The 23,088-nt window shown below is 37.2% G+C and overlaps 1 protein-coding gene across 2 annotated transcripts in view; it reads right to left on the bottom strand.

Moving 5' to 3' along the window:
* Positions 1 to 23,088, bottom strand: part of MSH3 (mutS homolog 3) — a 190,506-nt gene that overhangs the window by 69,114 nt on the left and 98,304 nt on the right. For both annotated transcript variants that reach the window (XM_042250722.1, XM_012178913.4), the window contains exons 14-17: positions 21,516 to 21,703; positions 20,476 to 20,644; positions 8,467 to 8,531; positions 5,482 to 5,598 (exon numbers count right to left, since the gene is read on the bottom strand). In XM_042250722.1, coding sequence (XP_042106656.1) covers positions 5,482 to 5,598; positions 8,467 to 8,531; positions 20,476 to 20,644; positions 21,516 to 21,703 — 539 coding nt within the window. The remainder of the gene's footprint in view (positions 1 to 5,481; positions 5,599 to 8,466; positions 8,532 to 20,475; positions 20,645 to 21,515; positions 21,704 to 23,088) is intronic.

Raw genomic sequence — 23,088 nt, 5'->3', positions numbered from 1 at the left:
TTTACCTATTTCCCCCAAATTAAAGTCACTCAGAAGGACTACATGGTTACCACTAACAATGTTAAGAGTCTGTACAAAATACCAAACACAAAGGAGACTGGACCCTGACATTAAACAGGAGCACTCAGCTGCCACCTTAAAAATGATTCTTAGTTTTGAAGAGGCCATGTGCTGTATGGACATAATGCTCCTGAGGGCGCCCTGTCATTTCTAGCCTAGCTGCAATTTTAGATCTGACCACTCATCTACCCCTTGGACTGTGGCTGATTCTGTCCCTATTCTAATTACTTTTTTTTTTCCTATTCTAATTACTAATCTATCTGGTCTTCCTATCCTGGCACTCTCTCTTTTGTCAGAAAGCAGCCATATTTGCTATTCCTGCTCTTGCCTCTCTGGATCTGAGAGTTCAATATATCTGTGGCACTACAGTAAAAAAAATTAAGAAACAGCCGATTTTTTCTTATCCCCACTCCTTCCTTCTCAGGTCCTGTCCAGGTCACTAATTTGTCACTACCCAACAGCCTTAGGTTGAGGATAACTATCCCTGATGATCTAACTTCCAGGATTGAAATGAGTAACTTAACTCTTGGTCAGTACCATTTCAGCTTAGCAACAACAAAAAAGGCAGGAGAGAGAAGGTAAATTATTTAGCTGTGGACAACAATGTTCCTTTTCATGTCAACTGTATAAATAAGGCATGTGAAAAAAAAATTTAAGCTATCATAAACCTTAAACATCACCATCACAACTCTTACAAAGCCTTGCTTGACTTCTTGGTCTTTGTCTATTTGTTATTCTTGATCAAATTTCAAAGAGATCATTTTAGAAAAATGACAGGCTGAAAAATGGACAATTCAGGTAACAATCCAATAGACCTGGGTTTATGTCATAACAACATACAACTTTACCAGTAAGCCACCAAAAACAACTTCAACTAATCACTGTGATTTAATCTCAAAAGGTATTGCTGGGTCCACAGGAAGAAGATTAAAGACACTGGGGTTCTAAAGTTATTATGACAGTTTACCATCCGATGTGATTCAATAATATTTGAAGTTAATTAAAAAGGAGAATATTTTATTTTCTATTTGCAAATGTATTTCTAAAATCCTTGAACTACTGTATGAGATGTAATTTTATTCAACTGAATAATATTCAATAATCTTATTATTAAAGATTTTTCAATTGAGATTATTCAATATCGAGAGCCCATTTTTTAGAACATGAAAGAAGAGACACTGTTTTTTGAGAGAGGGTTCCATTCACAGACTTTCTTACAGCCTTGATTTCTTGCAATATTTTAATAAAAGTAATATAACTAATGGACAACTGTTAGTATCTCAGTAAGAGACAAAAACACTTGTATAGCTGATATTCAATCCTCTGGTGTCAGATTCAATGAGGTTAATCATTTTTGAAATGACATTATATTCACACCATCTGGCACCTCAATAAATAGTATGTCTAACAATCACTGCTATTCTCAAGTGGGGGTCTAGCTGCAAATGTTGTAGCTAAATTTCAGCCAATATTCTTTAGATTAAAAAATTTATATTTTTCTGTTTGAAAGTACTATATGTATATTACAGAAACTTTTGATATCATGGATCTGCAAAGTACATTAAACTTTCAGTAATCTCACCCTCCAGAATTAAGGTTAATATTTGAAGTTATTTACATGTATATGGTCAGTAAGCATATTAATAATAGCATATATATTCAATATTTTAAAATACAAAAATGTGTATGCTATGCATGTATGTGAATTTACACATACAGAACTGGCATCACATTTTTAATACTTTTCATCCTTTTTTCACTTAGCAATATATTATATCATATTCTTCTGTGATGTTTTATTTAATGCTAGCTTACTCTCAGCAGCTCCCAACTCCAGCCAAGCCACAGTATGATGAGAGCAGGATTCTGCTGGGTTAATGGGGTAGAAGGGCCCAGGCAGAGGGCTGACACAGTGAGAATGGCGGGGTGTGAGAAGAGGATAGGAGAGGAAGGGGCAAATCAAAGAGATGTTTCGAAGAGAAAAAAGACAAACAGGAATTTGATAATAGATAAAGGCGAAAAAAGGAATAAAAAGGCGAAAAAAGGAATAAAGAATCAGGATAGTGCCAAAATCTTTACCCTGGGAGATCTGAACTTTCTCTTCTCTAGAACCAGGAAAGAACATAACCCAGACCTATAAAATCACGTACACTATGCAGACAGTGAAGACGAACAATCTCATTGAATCCTAGAACCCCAGAATACAGTCCTTGAAGCTTGAAAGGGAAAACATCAGTCCACTTTTCATGTCCTCAGTGATATCACTAAGGGTAAAGTCAGGAAAACAAAAACTCAAAAGAGCCCTGAAAATCCTTAGCAAGGGTAACTGAAAGTAAGTTGGAAAAGGAAGTCAGTAGACCAAATTTCTATCCCCGGATTCAAGACTCAGAGTCAAGATAATCTCAAAAGATTCGGGGTAAGTGTACTGAAATCTCTTTCTGATCCTGTAATTCAAAACTCCTCTGGGCAACAAGAGATAGTACCAACCTACCACCTTTTAAGAACTGTCACATAATATCTTTTTTGTTCCTCCTTTTTCACTTGTCAGAGTTGTTACTTTAAATGGAAAAAAGTTCCCTGAAGACTACACTGAATACACTATTTAAATTTTTAAAGAGCAAGACTGAGAGATTTCCCAGTGATGCCCATGGATTGATTCACCATAGGCAGGCTCTACAGCCTGACAGTATAGGTCACATGCCCTACCACCACACACCCTGAGTTGAATCTGGGTTACAGTCTTATTGTGGACAACTTATTTTTTATTTCTGTCACTCACCTTATTCATTTGTAAATTGGGGATGATAATAATATTTCACTCTTAGGGCTCTTATGAAACAAAATGAGCTAATAAACAAAGTGCTTAGGTGACTGGTGGTCTGGAGCTGACTTCTATGGACTCATAAAAGTCAACTGTGTGCATATCTCTTTTCAATCCAGGCCTGCCGGAGCTTGTAATCAGTCCTGGATGGTGTAGTGACACCAGAGAAATCAAACACACACTACTGCTCTCCAGAGAGCTGGCTATTCACCATTTATCAGAACACCACCAACTTAAAACTATTACGAGGAACATGTGACTGCTAATAAATCCAGAATGAGAGACTCTTTGAGACAATGGCATGGATGCCTCCCCTCTAAATTTCATAATATAAAGGTAGAGGGCTATTCTAGATTAAAATATACTAATAAAACATAATAGACAAAATGCAACATGTGAAAGGTTTTTTTTTAATATGGGAGGAGGGGAAATCACAGTCATGGAGAAAAGACTTGTGGTTGCCAAGGAGGAAGGGGCTGAGGGAGGGAAGGACTGGGAGTTTAGGATTAGCAGATGCAAACTAATATATATAGATGAGTAAGCAACAAGGTCCTAGTGTATAGCACAGGGAAATGTATTCAATATCCTATGATAAACCACAATGGAAAAGAATATAAAAAAGGAATGTCTATATGTATATAACTGGGTCACTGTGCTATATACAGCAGAGTTTGGCATAACTCTGTAAATCAATTGTAAATCAATCAATTTCAATAAAAAATAAAAACAATAAAAATATGGGGAGAAGAGGAATTGAGACAATTTAATATTTAACTTAGTAGCTGCAGTCCATGGGTTGCAAAGAATCAGACACGACTGGGTAACTGAACAACAACAATTAAAGTTTCTTAGGTATAATAGTGGTAGCAAAATTATATAGCAAAATGTCCTTATTTTTAGAAAATGTATGCTTAAGTATTTAGGGGCAAAGTGTTATAATGTCTAAAACTTACTTTAAAATGTTTCAGAAAAAAAAAGTGTGAAGCAGATATAAAACAAATGTAGTAAAATCTTAACACTTTAAATAAACCTAGGTAAAGAACACAGACCACCTGACCTGCCTCTTGAGAAACCTATATGCAGGTCAGGAAGCAACAGTTAGAACTGGACATGGAACAACAGACTGGTTCCAAATAGGAAAAAGAGTACGTCAAGGCTGTATATTGTCACCCTGCTTATTAAACTTATACACAGAGTACATCAAGAGAAACACTGGGCTGGAAGAAGCACAAGCTAGAATCAAGACTGCCAGGAGAAATATCAAAAACTTTCTGATATGCAGATGACATCACCGTTATGGCAGAAAGTGAAGAGGAACTAAAAAGCCTCTTGATGAAAGTGAAAGAGGGGAGTGAAAAAGTTGGCTTAAAGCTCAACATTCAGAAAACGAAGATCATGGCATCTGGTCCCATCACTTCATGGCAAATAGATGGGGAAACAGTGGAAACAGTGTCAGACTTTATTTTTTGGGGCTCCAAAATCACTGCAGATGGTGACTGCAGCCATGAAATTAAAAGATGCTTACTCCTTGGAAAGCAAGTTATGACCAACCTAGACAGCATATTCAAAAGCAGAGACATTACTTTGTCAACAAAGGTCCATCTAGTCAAGGCTACGGTTTTTCCAGTGGTCATGGATGGATGTGAGAGTTGGACTATGAAGAAAGCTGAGTGCCAAAGAATCGATGCTTTTGAATTGTGGTGTTGGAGAAGACTCTTGAGAGTCCCTTGGACTGCAAGGAGATCCAACCAGTCCATCCTAAAGGAGATCAGTCCTGGATGTTCATTGGAAGGACTGATGTTGAAGCTGAAACTCCAATACTTTGGCTACCTGAGGCGAAGAGCTGACTCATTGGAAAAGACCCTGATGCTGGGAAGGATTGGAGGCAAGAGGAGAAGGGGATGACAGAGGATGAGATGGTTGGATGGCATCACTGACTCAATGGACATGAGTTTGAGTGAACTCCGGGAGTTGGTGATGGGCAGGGAGGCCTGGATTGCTGTGATTCATGGAGTCACAAAGAGTCGGACATGACTGAGCAACTGAACTGAACTAAACTGATAAGAGTACAGAGATCACCATTTCAACTTCCCACAGATTTGAATTTTTTCAAGATACAAAGTAGGGGGAAATAGGTAAAGGATGCAAAAATATAAGAAAAAAATTAAATGTAGATAGTGGGTTGGCCAAAAAGATCATTTGAGTTTTCCTGGAACAACGTACAGACTTTGTTTCTTGTAACAACAAACTTTTTGGCCAATGCAATAAAACAACTAACCCATACTTGTCCAACTCTGAAAATGTTAAGCCTTTATACAAGAAAAGTAAACAAAATCCAAGGTAGAATTTCAAAGTGACATTAATAAACATCCTTAGCAACAAAATGTTAGTACAGTAACAAAAAGTATATTTGGTCTCTTACCAAAGACTAAGATGAGTTTACATTTCAATAGATTAAAAATAAAATCAGAGAACACATGTACTCAACTATTTTATGGCAGGTCACAAGCAGTAATCTCTACTTTTCTTTTTGGTGGAAAGATTTTCCGGTCTATTTCTCATAGCAAAAAGTCAGATTACATTTTTCATTGTAAACTCACTCTAGAAAAGCAAGCCATTCAGCACTGCAGTCAAGGACTAGCTGCTCCCGGAGCTGATTCAGATGTCTGTAATTTTCTACAATAAAAGGAGAGTGAAAGCGACTCACAGCTTTTGTGCTAGAAAAGGAGAAAAAACATAAATAGAAAATCAAGGTTACTAAGAAGTCAGTAATGCCATCACTTCAGAAAATTAAAGTAGTTATTTACTATTCTCTGATGAACCTTGAAAGTAAATAGCTATAAATAGAGAACATTCTTTAATTATGATCCTAAACCTTATTGATTCCAAACATCTTTATTGTAAATAAAGTATTTGAAGTTCAGAGTACTTTGTTAGGAAGCTTTTAAAATTCAAGTTATATCCATATGGCAAAAATCAAAGTTTAAAATTTCTCTTTCATAAGTAAAGAGGTTTTTTCTGTAAATTATACAAAATGAAAATCTTTGGTTTAAAAAAAAAAAAGATCAGAAGCAAATATAACAAATTTAAGTCCTAACAAATCAAAGAGTTGGATATATTGGTGAAGGTCATATCATTTTTTATATTTTATACTTTTCTGTATGATTAAAGTATTTCAATTTAAAAAAAAGCATTACAATGAACAGCAATGCATTAATTCAGGAGGCAGTCAAAGAAGGGTTCATGATCCAACAGCAGATTCACAGTGACCCTGGATGGGAAGAAATATCATGTAGTCCTCTCCTGAGCTTGCAAACTCTGCTTCCTCATCAAGAAGCTACAGAGCACAATGGTGGATGCCATGGGTCCCCAGTCAGAGAATCCACAGTAAGATTCCAACTCTGTCACTTACTCACTATCTATGTGACTCTGGGCCAATAAAACTGATTTTGTCTAAACTAAAAACTTTCCTCACCTATCAAATGAGGATAACAATAGTATCTACCTCATGAAAAGTGAAAATGTTACTTGCATAGTCATGTCCAATCTTCCCATGGACTGTAGCCCACCAGGCTCCTCTGTCCATAGAATTCTTCAGGCAAGAATACTAGAGTGGGTAGCCATTCCCTTCTCCAGAGGATCCTCCCGACCCAGGGACTGAACCAGGATCTCCTCCACTGCAGGCAGATTCTTTACCATTTGAGTCACCAGGGAAGCCCATAGGTACTGTTGGGAGGATCAGATAGTGCTCAGCAGAGTAATTATGTCACTAGTACTCAATGATTTCCTAAAGGAAATCAATCCTGAATATTCATTGGACAGACTGATGCTGAAGTTCCAACACTGTGGACATTTGATGCAAAGAACTGACTCATTAGAAAAGATCCTGATGCTGGGAAAGACTGAAGGCAGGAGGAGAAGGGAATGACAGAGGATGAGATGGTTGGATGGCATCACCAACTCGATGGACATGAGTTTGAGCTACTTCTGCCAGTTGGTGATGGACAGGGAAGCCTGGTGAGCTACAGTTCATGGGATCGCAAAGAGTCAGACACAACTGAGCAGATGAACTGAACTGAACTCAATGTTAGGAGCCATTCCACTGTGGTAGTGATTACTGCTTATTGATGCTGTTACTATGATGGAAACTTTAAGAAGAAAAGGTCAAGGTTGAGTGATGACAGAGTGTACTCTGATCTCTGCACACTCACTCCTGTTAACACATGGTCACAATTATCTTTAATTTGGCAAGTTACTGAAAATGAGCCTTTTGCATTCAAAACCTGCCTAATGATATTTTAACTTACTTCTGTCAAGGCTCTGGTGGCTAAACAGATAAAAAATACCTTCCCAACCACATTTATTCATTTGATTTATATCACTGAAATGTTGAAAAGATGCTGGTATTGATTTATGCCTTGCTTGCTTTTAAAGTATGTTATCTAGATTTCTATGCAAACATATTAATCATAGCTTTTTCTTCTGACAAAACTCATTTAGTGAGACTTTTCAGTGGTTGTTCTAGAGAGATGAACACGATTTCTAGTAATTTCTCTTCATAAAGTGTATTACCATTCATTAGCTGTAGTATAGGAAAAAAATTGATAAAGGAAAGAATGGCTGCCAAAGAAGAAAACATTCCTTATAATCAACAATATCTGAAGCTCAATTACAGCTTCTGGTAAAAAAAAAAAAAAGATGGTATTAGAGCTAAAGAAACCCATGACTATGCTTTCAGGATCCTTTGATAGTGGCCATGGATAACAGGGTTTTTTATTAAAATAATAAATTAATCATCATTCACACATCATGTCAAAATCATGTCAAAATTTCCTTCCACTCTTAACATAGCATTCCTTCATACCATCACCAGCTACTAGTCCCTATTCTACTATCTTAGGAAAATGTAACATTTTCATCTCAAGTTGATACAAACATACTAACAGTAGTAATAAATATTTCAGAAACAGTACCACACACAAGAGGAAATAAATTTCTCTAAAACCACTTCTTTAATGAGTCACCTCTTGAGGATTAATGCCTAACCAAGAAGAAAAGGCAGGGTTTCATGTGGTTCTCTAATTTTGTTTCTGATAATTTTCATGAATTCAAGACATAACTTTTAAAAAGAACATGTAAAGAACTAGTATAACTATGCGCCATGGAAAGCATTAAGAATAAAGAAAGGCAGAGCTCAGTGAGGCAGAAAATGAAATGTCAGCTTCTTAAAAGAAATGTCAGGTATAGCATTCATCAAGAAGTTCAAGCAACCAAATTAATCTTATAATTGAAGGTTCTGCAACTTTCTCTTTTCATGTGTTTAAAGTGTACTCTGAAGTATAAGGATAAAATAGTAATTCACAAAACAAGAAAACAAATATATACAAATAAGATACCTTTTAGACAAAATGTTAAAAAATCAATGATTAAAAGAGTTTAAGAGAATTATTTCTCTAATTAAAAGTTCCACAAGGAAACTGAAGGGCAAGAATGTCAAGGATGTGCTTTTAACAGTCCAGAAGCATGAAGGTAATTTATTATTATAATCTACATGAATAATAAAAAACATGTATTTTTAAACTTACCTTCCAACCTTAACCCAATCAGTTGGTATACAAGATACAGCAGAATTCTTTACTTCAATCATAAACTAAAATAAGTACAAATAAAGGTTAGATATTTAAAAGATTAGCCATTATATTTTTAAATCTTCCACAAAACCGTGCTGTGATAGTCTAGCAAATATCATTCTAAACATTCAAAATAAATCTAGCAGTGTTATTGGGAGAGTTCATATATGTCTGTACAACCATTATTAATAATTAGGGTTTCAACACTTAGGAAAAAGTACAATTTGTACTGAGCAAAAAGGTTGTACTAAAAAAATAGCCTGATGATTTAATACCTGCAACACTGTTATGTTTATACTACAAATGATGATTTTTCCTTAATGACCTTTTTCATTCATTTCATTAATTAGTAGCATTTATCTTCAGAATTCTATGACTCAGTAATAAGACTGAACCTCTAAATACATAAAATTTTAGAATATTTTATTATTAGACATTATATCAATTTGAGATATGGCCAATCCCTTAATCTGAAAGGAACAGGATTTATTATAATAGCGTTTATCCAAGAAACCTAAGTCCTTTAAAAGTATCATCACACAAAGCACTTAACCCCTCAGCAATTAAGGAAGGAAGAGATTTCTTCACATGAGTATTTTCTTTAAGTTTTCATTTATATGAACTATTACAGACCCAACTGTACTCTACAGGCTTTTCTGAAATCAGCCAGGAAGTAAATGAAATCACTACTTCTATCACATCTTCCATTTTTCACATAAACTATATATCATCTCCTCTTCCTGCTCACATTTCTGTATTATTACAGTGAAATTTAATGTTTCATTTAAATAAAAATACACCTATTTTGTATGGGATGGGACCCAGAAATTCTGTAGTTGCCATTAATTTTGAGATGACTACAGGAACTTAGTCACATGTTTTACAACATTTAGGTATTTATAACATGCATATTATTACTAGTACCAGCCTGGCTTTTGAGTTTACTTTTCTGTTAATAGAAACACTTTAGCTTTTCTATTCATTATAATTGGAATCAATGGTTAAGAATTTTTATTCTTAGCAATGATTTTGCAACTAATGATGTCCTCTTATATAGAGGAAATTAATACAATTTCAAATCTGACATATCCAGTTAAAGAAAAGAATTTTAAAAATTCTTTCCATTGGCTAAAAAGAAAAGTAACTGAGGGGGAAAAAAATAACAAAATAAATATCTCTAATAAGAAAGATAAAGTCTCTCTAAGAGTATGCTAAAAAATATTCTGCTTAAATATTTGGAAATCTTCTATAAGAAAACACATTGGTGTTTTTATACAATAATTGTGAGACGAGATAAGCCAAAGGCAAACAGCAAAATTCAGGACCACAGTAGACCACTAACATTTGGGAATAATACATATAACACAGCTCCATAGAAATTACTGCCTAAATGATAGTGGAAATTTTGAAAAGAAGCTAAAACTGCCTCAGTGAGGTCTCTGGGCAGCCAGCTAGAATAGTATACTTAAGTTATGCAGCATAACTATGCAGATTGGCAGCTCTCAAATCCATGCCCTAGAGGGCAGACACACTGAAACCATACTCACAGAAAACTAATCAATCTAATCACACTAGGACCACAGCCTTGTCTAACTCAATGAACCTAAGTCATGCCGCGGGGCAACCCAAGACGGGTGGGTCATGGTGGAAAGGTCTGACAGAATGTGGTCCACTGGAGAAGGGAATGGCAAACCACTTCAGTATTCTTGCCTTGAGAAACCCATGAACAGTATGAAAAGGCAAAATGATAGGATACTGAAAGAGGAACTCCCAGGTCAGTAGGTGCCCAGTATGCTACTGGAAATCAGCAGTGAAATAACTCCAGAAAGAATGAAGGGATGGAGCCAAAGCAAAAACAATACCCAGCTGTGGATGTGACTGGTGATAGAAGCAAGATCCGATGCTGTAAAGAGCAATATTGCATAGGAACCTGGAATGTCAGATCCATGAATCAAGGCAAATTGGAAGTGGTCAAACAAGAGATGGCAAGAGTGAACGTTGACATTCTAGGAATCAGCAAACTAAAATGGACTGGAATGGGTGAATGTAACTCAGATAACCATTATATCTACTACTGCGGGCAGGAATCCCTCAGAAGAAATGGAGTAGCCATCATGGTGAACAAGAGTCCGAAATGCAGTACTTGGATGCAATCTCAAAAACAACAGAATGATCTCTGTTCGTTTCCAAGGCAACCCATTCAATATTACACTAATCCAAGTCTATGCCCTGACCAGTAACGCTGAAGAAGCTGAAGTTGAACGGTTCTATGAAGACCTACAAGACCTTGTAGAACTAACACCCAAAAAAGATGTCCATTTCATTATAGGGGACTGGAATGAAAAAGTAGGAAGTCAAGAAACACCTGGAGTAACAGGCAAATTTGGCCATGGAATACGGAATGAAGCAGGGTAAAGACTAAGAGAGTTTTGCCAAGAAAATGCACTGGTCATAGCAAACACCCTCTTTGCTATGACCAGTGCATTTTCTTCCAACAACACAAGAGAAGACTTTACACCAGGACATTACCAGATGGTCAACACCAAAATCAGATTGATTATATTCTTTGCAGCCAAAGATGGAGAAGCTCTATACAGTCAACAAAAACAAGACCAGGAGCTGACTGTGGCTCAGATCATGAACTCCTTATTGCCAAATTCAGACTGAAATTGAAGAAAGTAGGGAAAACCACTAGACCATTCAGGTATGACCTAAATCAAATCCCTTATGATTAACAGTGGAAGTGAGAAATGGATTTAATGGACTAGATCTGATAGAGTGCCCGATGAACTATGGAATGAGGCTCATGACACTGTACAGGAGACGGGGATCAAGACCATCCCCATGGAAAAGAAATGCAAGAAAGCAAAATGGCTGTCTGGGGAGGCCTTACAAATAGCTGTGCAAAGAAGAGAAGCGAAAAGCAAAGGAGAAAAGGAAAGATATAAGCATCTGATTGCAGAGTTCCAGAGAATAGCAAGAACAGATAAGAAAGCCTTCTTCAGCGATCAATGCAAAGAAATAGAGGACAGAAACAGAATGGCAAAGACTAGAGATTTCTTCAAGAAAATTAGAGATACCAAGGGAACAATTTCATGCAAAGATGGGCACAATAAAGGACAGAAACGGTAGGGACTTAAGACAAGCAGAAGATATTAAGAAGAGGTGGCAAGAATACACAGAAGAACTATACAAAAAAGATCTTCATGACCCGGATAATCACGATGGTGTGATCACTCACCTAGAGCCAGACATCCTGGAATGTGAAGTCAAGTGGACCTTAGAAAGCATCACTACGAACAAAGCTAGTGGAGGTGATGGAATTCCAGTGGAGCTATTTCAAATCCTGAAAGATGATGCTGTGAAAGTGCTGCACTCAACATGCCAGCAAATTTGGAAAACTCAGCCATGGCCACAGGACTGTAAAAGGTCAGTTTTCATTCCAACCCCAAAGAAAGGCAATGCCAAAGAATGCTCAAACTACCGCAAAACTGCACTCATCTCACATGCTAGTAAAGTAATGCTCAAAATTCTCCAAGACAGGCTTCTGCAATACGTGAACCGTGAACTTCCTGATGTTCAAGCTGGTTTTAGAAAAGGCAGAGGAACTAGAGATCAAATTGCCAACATCCGTTGGGTCATTGAAAAAGCAAGAGAGTTCCAGAAAAACATCTATTTCTGCTTTATTGACTATCCTAAAGCCTCTGACGTAGAAGGCAATGGCACCCTACTCAACTACTCTTTCCTGGAAAATCCCATGGGTGGGATTTTCCCCTAGGCTACAGTACATGGGGTCGCTAAGGGTCAGACACGACTGAGCGACTTCACTTTCACTTTTCACTTTCATGCATTGGAGAAGGAAATGGCAACCCACTCCGGTGTTCTTGCCTAGAGAATCCCAGGGACGGGGGAGCCTGGTGGGCTGCCATCTATGGGGTTGCACAGAATCGGACACGACTGAAGCTATGCAGAAGAAGAAGAAAGCCTTTGACTGTGTGTATCACAATAACCCGTGGGAAATTCTGAAAGAGATGGGAATACCAGACCATCTGACCTGCCTCTTGAGAAATCTGTATGAAGGGCAGGAAGCAACAGTTAGAACTGGACATGGAACAACAGACTGGTTCCAAATACGAAAAGGAGTACATCAAGGCTGTATATTGTCACCTTGGTTATTTAACTTATATGCAGAGTACATCATGAGAAACGCTGGACTGGAAGAAACACAAGCTGGAATCAAGATTGCCGGGAGAAATATCAATGACCTCAGATATGCAGATGACACCACCCTTATGGCAGAAAGTGAAGAAGAACTAAAGAGCCTCTTGATGAAAGTGAAAGTGGAGAGTGAAAAAGTTGGCTTAAAGCTCAACATTCAGAAAACGAAGATCATGGCATCTGGTCCCATCACTTCATGGCAAATAGATGGGGAAACAGTGGAAACAGTGTCAGAGTTTATTTTTCTAGGCTCCAAAATCACTGCAGATGGTGACTGCAGCCATAAAATTAAAAGACGTTTACTCCTTGGAAGAAAAGTTATGACCAACCTAGATAGCATATTCAAAAGCAGAGACATTATTTTGCCGACTAAGGTCCATCTAGTCAAGGCTATGGTTTTTCCAGTGGTCATGTACGGATGTGAGAGTTGGACTGGGAAGAAGGCTGAGTGCCGAAGAATTGATGCTTTTGAACTGTGGTGTTGGAGAAGACTCTTGAGAGTCCCTTGGACTGCAAGGAGATCCAACCAGTCCATTCTGAAGGAGATCAGCCCTGGGATTTCTTTGGAAGGAATGATGCTAAAGCTGAAACTCCAGTACTTTGGCCACCTCATGTGAAGAGTTGACTCATTGGAAAAGACTCTGATGCTGGGAGGGACTGGGGGCAGGAGGAGAAGGGGACGACAGAGGATGAGATGGCTGGATGGCAATACTGACTCGATGGACGTGAGTCTGAGTGAACTCTGGGAGTTGGTGATGGACAGGGAGGCCTGGCTTGCTGTGATTCATGGGGCCGCAGAGTTGGACATGACTGAGCGACTGAACTGAACTGAATACACATTACTAACCGCCACTGGTCACACTCCTTTGGAGCACCCTGGGAACAGTTTAGACCAGGGGTCCTCAACCTTCAGGATCTAATGCCTGATGATCTGAGGTAGAGCTGATGCAGTAGTAACAGAAATAAAGTGCACAATAATTGTAATGCACTTGAATCATCCTGAAACCATCACCCACCACCCACTACCCTGGTTCACAGAAAACCTGTCTTCAACAAAATGGGTCCCTGGTGCCAAAAAGGTTGGGAACTGCTCATTTAGACCATAACTGTTCAATCTTAAAGTATCCAGGGTCTACTCTAAGGACTACAGCTCCTCAAGCAAGCCATTTACAGAATCAATACTGGATGGAAAACAGTGAGAATCAGGAAAGCCACGTGGACCCCATTTGTTAAACTCCTGGGGTCACTTTCTCAGGTGCTGGTCCTATGTGTCCTCTTGTGTTTCTCCTCAGCATTGTCACCAACTAGCAGTTTTTCTCTGTTCTACCCTAGTTATGGGATAGGAAATTTTCTATTTCTTTTCAATGAACGTTCTAAGGATGAGCAGACAAGTCTTTTGTTTAGAGACTTTACTGCTAAAGGAAGCTAACAAAAAATTGGAAATTAACATGTATTTCAGAAATTTTAGAGGGTTCTCATAGAAACTTTCCTTGCTCTATGGTTTGTGACTTTGTTTCTTAGATGTTGATGTGAAAAGTATGTCCAGATTCATTCTAACAATCTCTCATATTCTTCTGCTGGGATCCAGTTCTGTCTTGGTTAAACGTCAGATACTGTTACTCAAACTATGGCCCATGGAATCACTGGACTGGAATCATTGTTAAGTTTCCTGAAATTCTTCATTCATTTCAGAAACTGCTCTCTTTCTCTCCAAGGCCACACTTCACCCATTCCTATTCTCCCCTCGTTCTCGTTGTTTCTTAAGAATTCACAAATATTTTTTATTTAGATGCTTTTCATGTCTCAATCATGCTAAGCAGATATCTGGATATGCTGCATGCTGTAAATTAATAAATTTTTTTCTAAAGATGTTCCAATAATATTTATTTCCTTTTCCTTTAAGAAAACTACTAATCAAAACTGTCCCAAATCTAAGTATCACCCCATGCCTATTCCATATTTGATTCAATCTTGAGATATAATTCTCCCCACACATAAAACATGAGAGACACTATCACAGAAACAATGAACTAGATAAAGCCATGTAAATTTCTACTTTCATTATTTTCTTTCCAGGATTCTTTTCTTTCACTATTTTCTAAAACAATACTGTCAGATGAAGGTGTGACAGTCACTCAGTCGTGTCCGATTCTTTGCCACCCCATGGACTGTAGTCTGCCAGGTTCCTCTGTCCATGGGATTCTCCAGGCAAGAATACTGGGGTGGGTTGCCATTCCCTTCTTCAGGAATACTGTCAGAGTCAGACACAATAATTCCCCATAGGCAATAAGGCTTAGTATTCTCATGAGTACATAAAAACTGGGAACAAAGTGAAAAAAATGAATAGAGCAAAAAGTACACTGGTTTGACAGTTTATTTTTACTAGCAAACTCACGTACCCCACAGGCTATTACAACAGGTTTTTTAACATATATTACAAAAGTTATATGTATGGAAATAAACTTTCAGCTAGAACAGAAGGGTATAAAATAAGAAACACATATATATAATACAGGAGTTTCCCCTCCCAGCTCCTTCACTTCTCAGAGGTAATCATATTTGATGAAGTTGGTTCTACTCCTTTAAATATCTCTAAATTTTGTTGATACCTTTAGTACAAATATTTAAACAGAATTTGATTATAACAATGCTGGCTACTTAGAATTTATTTGATGTTTGAATGAACAGCATCACTAATTCCAAAAAAAATGTTATAAAAGTGATTCTATAATGAAGTACTATGGAGAAGGAAATGGTAACCCACTGCAGTTTTCTTACCTGGAAAATTCCATGGATAGAGAAGCCTGATAGGCTATAGTCCATGGGGTTGCAAAGAGTCAGACAAAGCTGAGCACACATTCAATTCGAATGAAGTACTATCAAGACTTTAGAGGTTTAAAAAAAAAAAAAGAAGAATCTATCCTTTTGTTAAAAACTAAAAAATTTCCTGTCTCAATCTCATCACCTTAATTTAGTAAAAGTTAAGAATAATTAGATGATTTACCTCCCTTGATAATCTTCTGTAATCCAGTTACTTGATCTCCATGCTGTGCTTTTTCTTAAATGTCAATGCTATACTGTCAATGCTAATCTACTAATTATTATGAATTTTTGATAAGTTTTCCCCATTTTAACTTTAAAACTCCAACTGAATCTAGGGCTGTCTTTCAAAACCTTACGTTTTATTTCAATTGGAATAGTACAAGCTCTAAAATGCCTGGATTTTATCAAATGAAATCTATGATGTTGATAATCCCTTGTGTTAACACTGTTTGTGAGCTGAGTGAAATGACAACATGGTATAAAGATCAGGAAGAGGGAGACCTGGGCTGGAAATAAGGTTCTAACATGGGCAACTTATCTCACTATATTATGTCAAGTCTGAGTTTTCTTTCCTGAAAAACTGGAAAAAACCCTTTTCTGTTGTTACAGGGAGTCAGTAACATAAATAAAGCACTTTGCACCATTCTGAACTTTAACAGGTGCACAACAAATGGTAACTATATTGCTATTATTAAATGAATAATACCTGCAGAGTGCTTTATGATTAGAAAGTACTTTCATGCTTTTTAACTCATTTGGTCTTTGTAGTAGTCTCACTTCAGAGGTGACTCTTCCATGGTCACAGAGCATGTAAGCGGTAGAACTGGAGGATTTCGCCACTATAATATCAGGTAACCACTTTTCTACTACACATTTTCATTAATATATTAAGCAACTTTGATCATCTCATTTCCAACAAATACACCGAAACAGTGGTGCTGAGGTCACTTGTCATACTGCAAGGTCATAATTATATAGTCCGATGCTCTAAAGAGCAATATTGCATAGGAACCCGGAATGTTAGGTCCATGAATCAAGGCAAATTGGAGGTGGTCAAACAGGAGATGGCAAGAGTGAACATTGACATTCTAGGAATCAGCAAACTAAGGAGGACTGGAATGGGTGAATTTAACTCAGATGACCATTATACCTACCACTGCGGGCAGGAATCCCTTTGCAGAAATGGAGTAGCCATCACAGTCAACAAAAGAGTCCGAAATATAGTACTTGGATTCAATCTCAAAAACAACAGAATGATCTCTGTTCGTTTCAAGGCAAATTATGCAATATCACGGTAATCCAAGTCTATGCCCTGACCAGTAACGCTGAAGAAGCTGAAGTTGAACGGTTCTATGAAGACCTACAAGACCTTTTAGAACTAAAGCTCAAAAAAGATGTCCTTTTCATTCTAAGGGACTGGAATGCAAAAGTAGGATGTCAAGAAACAGTTGGAGTAACAGGCAAATTTGGCCTTGGAATACGGAATGAAGCAGAGCAAATACTAACAGAGTTTTGCCAAGAAAATGCACTGGTCATAGCAAACACCCTCTTCCAACAACACAAGAGAAGACTCTACACATGGACATCACCAGATGGTCAACACCAAAATCAGACTGATTATATTCTTTGCAGCCAAAGATGGAGAAGCTCCAGACAGCCAGCAAAAACAAGACCAGGAGCTGACTGTGGCTTATATCATGAACTCCTTATTGCAAAATTCAGACTGAAATTGAAGAAAGTAGGGAAAACCACTAGACCATTCAGGTATGACCTAAATCAACTCCCTTACAATGGTAGAGACAAACAGATTCAAGGGATTAGATCTGATAGAGTGCCTGATGAACTATGGAATGAGGTTTGTGACACTGTACAGGATACAGGGATCAAGACCATCCCCAAGAAAAAGAAATGCAAGAAAGCAAAATGGCTGTCTGAAGAGTCTTACAAATAGCTGTAAAAAGAAGAGAAGCGAAAAGCAAAGGAGAAAAGGAAAGATATACCCATTTGAATGCAGAGTTCCAAAGAATACCAAGGAGAGATAAGAAAGCCTTCCTCAGCAATCAATGCAAAGAAACAGAGGAAAACAATAGAATGGGAAAAATCAGAGATCTCTTCAAGAAAATTGAGATACCAAGGGAACATTTCATGCAAAGATGGGCTCAATAAAGGTCAGAAATGGTACGGACTTGACAGAAGCAGAAGATATTAAGAAGAGGTGGCAAGAATACACAGAAGAACTGTACAAAAAAGATCTTCATGACCCAGATAATCACGATGGTGTGATCACTCACCTAGAGCCAGACATCCTGGAATGCAAAGTCAAGTGGGCTAAGGAAGCATCACTACAAACAAAGCTAGTGGAGGTGATGGAATTCCAGTTGAGCTATTTCAAATCCTGAAAGATGATGCTGTGAAAGTGCTGCACTCAATATGCCAGAAAATTTGGAAAACTCAGCAGTGGCCATAGGACTGGAAAAGGTCAGTTTTCATTCCTTTCCCAAAGAAAGGCAATGCCAAAGAATGATCAAACTACCACACAATTGCACTCATCTCACATGCTAGTAAAAAATGCTCAAAATTCTCCAAGCCAGGCTTCCGCAATACATGAACCGTGAACTTCTAGATATTCAAGTTAGTTTTAGAAAAGGCACAGGAACCAGAGATCAAATTGCCAGCATTCGTTGGGTCATTGAAAAAGCAAGAGAGTTCCAGAAAAACATCTATTTCTGCTTTATTGACTATGCCAAAGCCTTTGACTGTGTGGATCATGATAAACTGTAGATTCTGAAAGATAGGAATACCAGACCACCTGACTTGCCTCTTGAGAAACCTGTATGAAGGGCAGGAAGCAACAGTTAGAACTGGACATGGAACAACAGACTGGTTCCAAATAGGAAAAGGAGTACATCAAGGCTGTATATTGTCACCCTGCTTATTTAACTTATATGCAGAATACATCATGAGAAACGCTGGGCTGGAGGAAGCACAAGCTGGAATCAAGATTGCTGGGAGAAATATCAATAACCTCAGATGACACCACCCTTTTGGCAGAAAGTGAAGAACTAAAGAGCCTCTTGATGAAAGTGAAAGAGGAGAGTGAAAAAGTTGGCTTAAATTTAAATTTCTAAATTCAGAAAACAAAGATCATGGCATCTGGTCCTATCACTTCATGGGAAATAGATGGGAAACAGTGGGAACAGTGGCAGACTTTATTTTTTCGGGCTCCAAAATCACCGTAGATGGTGATTGCAGCCATGAAATTAAAAGACGCTTACTCCTTGGAAGGAAAGTTATGACCAACCAAGACAGCATATTAAAAAGCAGAGACATTACTTTGTCAACAAGTTATCTAGTCAAGGCTATGATTTTTCCAGTGGTCATGTATGGATGTCAGAGTTGGACTGTAAAGAAAGCTGAGCCAGAAGAATTCATGCTTTTGAACTGTGGTGTTGGAGAAGACTCTTGAGAGTCCCTGGGACTGCAAGGAGATCCAACCAGTCCATCCTAAAGGAGATCAGTCTTGGGTGTTCATTGGAAGGACTGATGTTGAAGCTGAAACTCTAATACTTTGGCCACCTGATGGGAAGAGCTGACTCATTTGAAAAGACCCTGATGCTGGGAGGGATTGGAGGCAGGAGGAGAAGGGAACAACAGAGGATGAGATGGTTGGATGGCATCACCGACTCAATGGACATGAGTTTGGGTAAACTCTGGGAGTTGGTGATGGACAAGGAGGCCTCGTGCACTGCAGTTCATGGGGTCACAGAGTCAGACATGACTGAGTGACTGAACTCAACTATATAGTGAAACCAAGAGATAAAATTAAGTATTTGGTATTTGCCAGTTCAGGGGAGGAGTGAAAATAAGTATACATATTATGAAATCATTTTTTTGTTATACAGAGTTCTATTTAGAATCCATTATGCAATGTGTATAACATCTTAATTTCATTTAGAAGACAGGATGACTTAATCAACAGTATATTAATAAACATTTTAATAAAAGATTATAATTTATTAGAGTGTCTTCTTCAAATAATCATGTAAATTAACACTCTTTTGGCTAAATAAAGCAATGCAAATATGTTTAAAACTGATCTAAAATTAAGTTTTTCCCCATTAGAAAAATATCTATTTTTAAAATTCTGAATAAAATGTTCATCCTATAGAAATTATTCACAAATTTCCCAATTTTCTATTTAAAAAAGTATAATTTTTCAAATTGCTTCAGTTGGAATCTTTATATTTTATTAAACATAAGATGCAAAAGTAGCAATACCTCAAGACTGAGAATAGGACCAATGGATATAGCCACAGTTTGAAAAGTGTACTTCTTCCTGGTTCTCATTCAGGTACTAATATTAAACTTTAAACAGAAACACACATACTAAAAAACACTTCCTACACAGCACCATAATCTTATGGAAGATTCACGAAATGTAGGTGTTTGCTATAGTTTTGTTTTTCTGGTTTTTTTTTTTAGTAGCTATACTCCTTCAAATAGAAGCCTCGTCATTTAATTACTATAAGATCCAATTAGTGTAGATGGTTCACTTTGTATCATTTATCATCTGCAGACTGAGAGTCAAAGACTAACTTCTCTCTTCTAGAGGAAATGAATTATTTAAAGTTATTATTTACCATAGTCAAGGTTTCCTGTAATATAATTTCAATAGATAATACTAAAATACATTTAACATTAAGATCCATGATTCTACCAAGAAACTAAATAAGCAAACAAAATACTGCCATTACAAGAAAGTTTTTATCAAAACAAGGTATTACAATATATTTCCAAAGAATAAAACAGAAAATCTGGGGGAAAAAAAAACCTTTCATCCTATCATCAGATATTTATTTATACTTTAAAATAGCTTTTCCAATTAAAGAAAATTAATGTAAAAGAAAAGTATTTCAATATTACCTCCTGTCCTGATACAGTCACATATTGTGCAGAAGGATTTTTTAGTATTTTTCGTATTTCTTGCAAATGTGTTTGGATCTTGTTGGTAACGTCTTGAATTTCATCTTTCCTCTTTTTTATTAAAGGGAAGTCAGAAAGGTCTTTGAATAATTCAGTTTTATCCCCAGTCCTAAAAAAAATGAAAAAATGCAAATACATATATTTAAGCATATCACTCATACTAATTACCAATTATTTTTCAGAACATAATGAAAGGCACTTCCCTGGTGTCTTCTGGCTAAGACTCCATGCTCCCAATGCAGGGGGCCCACTGGTCGATCCCCGATCAGGGACCTAGACCTCACAAGCTTCAACTAAAAGAGCCTGCATGCCATAACTAAGACCTGACATGGCCAAATAAATAAATATTTTTTAAAAAACATAATGAAAGACCAAAGGGTAGGAAGTCAGGAGAACAAGATTCTAATCCCAGCTCTTCTATCTTAACTTCTTGGAGGACAGATAAAACCCTAACATCACTTTCATTTTGGAAGTTCATGATTGTCATGATGAAACCAGGAGATGGAATTCAACATTTGTTGTATATTCAGAAAATAAATACAAATGAAAATACTCTCAAATCTGTTTTCTTATATATAAGGTTCTTTGTGGGATAAAATGTAAAATGACTACCCCTTAAAGGATAACTTTACTTCTGCAGTTTCTACATATAAAGCAGACCATCTCCGGCTATCTAGCAAATAAGCACAAGATGCCATCTGCCATCTACTTTTGGATTAATAAACTGCTACTACTTGCTCAGCCTGGACTTCATCATCTGATACCTGAGGAAATACCATATTTGTTCTGTATGACAGAATTGACTAAATGCTAAGGGTTAATTCCAGCTGTAATACAGAGCCTTTAGTATTCAATCACATTTCTAGTTCTATATGCAACTTCTACTATTAATTCCAAGGGAAGCTTAAGTATCCACATATCAAATGGTAAATACATTACTTTCACTACTAGAAAGGAAGAACTAAGGGTCTGCTACTTACTTGGCAGCTTGTTCATTGAGTATCTTTAAGTAATGCTCCACTGGACTGAGGAGTTCAGGAATTTCTAAAATAAATGTCTGGAGCAACTCTGATTCAACATGGGAATTCACAACAGGTATTAGTGCTTGGAATTCTGACTTCAAGTGATACAGGGTTTTGACAATCAGGAAGAACTCTTGCGTAGAACACTGAAAAGAGAAATATCTTTTACCTAAATAGCATAAGATACATGAAAATGAAATTCAGTTAGTGGTCTTTTTAAAATTAGAATAAAAGAACATTTTAATTTATTGCATAAATGCTGCTGCTGCTAAGTCACTTCAATAATGTCCGACTCTGTGCAACCCCACAGACGGCAGCCCACCAGGCTCCCCCATCCCTGGGATTCTCCAGGCAAGAACACTGGAGTGGATTGCCATTTCCTTCTCCAACGCATGAAAATGAAAAGTCAAAGTGAAGTCGCTCAGTTGTGTCCCACTCTTCGTGACGCCATGGACTGCAGCCTACCAGGCTCCTCAGTCCATGGGATTTTCCAGGCAAGAGTACTGGAGTGGGTTGCCATTGCCTTCCCCTTCCATAAATGAGTTAATTGAAATAAAGTATTGTTGATATGTCCTAAATGTTAAATCAATAGTTTAAGTACTTTATAAGAACTTATAAAGAAAATTTGAGGCAAGGATAGGAAAACCAATGCTTGTTCAGTATTTTTTCATTTTAAAATATGCTGATCACATAACAAAAATACAGTAAACAATGTCACAAATAAAAAGGATAATTCTGGGAAAAATCTGCAAAATATTTAAGAGATAAAGGTCAAAATTCTTTCAAGTATAATGAGATTTTACAAATTGGAAAAGATGAATAATTCAAAGAATAGTGGCTAAATGATCTGAATAAACTCATAGGGGAAAAAAATATACAATAAGCACTTAACTAACCTCACATATAATTAGGACAAGCAGATTAAAATGACAAGATAGCATTTTTCACTCATCAGAATGCCAAAGATTTAAAAGTATGATAAGAGCCAAGTCACACTGAGTATGAAAAATGATACTTTTATATACTATTAGTACAGGCATCAGAGAAGGCAATGGCATCCCACTCCAGTACTCTTGCCTGGAAAATCCCATGGATGGAGGAGCCTGGTAGGCTGCAGTCCATGGGGTCGCTAAGAGTCGAACTCGACTGAGCGACTTCACTTTCACTTTTCACTTTCATGCATTGGAGAAGGAAATGGCAACCCACTCCAGTGTTCTTGCCTGGAGAATCCCAGGGACGGCGAAGCCCAATGGGCTGCCGTCTGTGGGGTCGCACAGAGTCGGACACGACTGAAGCGACTTAGCAGCAGCAGCAGCAGTAGAGGCATAACCTTCTTGAAAAGCAATCTGGCGTGTATTTATAATACAGAGTGCAACACTCTTTGACTACAAAACTTCATTTTAGAGAATTTTAGAATATTTCTCACAGTAGTAAAAAAATGTTTGTATCTGAATATTTATAGTAGTAGTTTTGGTAATATTAAAAAGATGAATAAAAAACAACCAGAAATTGAGATATCAGGGAAAACTCA

The sequence above is a fragment of the Ovis aries genome, chromosome 5 (genome assembly GCF_016772045.2).
Source record: "Ovis aries strain OAR_USU_Benz2616 breed Rambouillet chromosome 5, ARS-UI_Ramb_v3.0, whole genome shotgun sequence".
NCBI classification, from domain to species: Eukaryota; Metazoa; Chordata; class Mammalia; order Artiodactyla; family Bovidae; genus Ovis; species Ovis aries.
The sequence above is the reverse complement of the archived record's forward strand: the minus strand, read 5'-3'. Positions and strand labels throughout refer to the sequence as shown.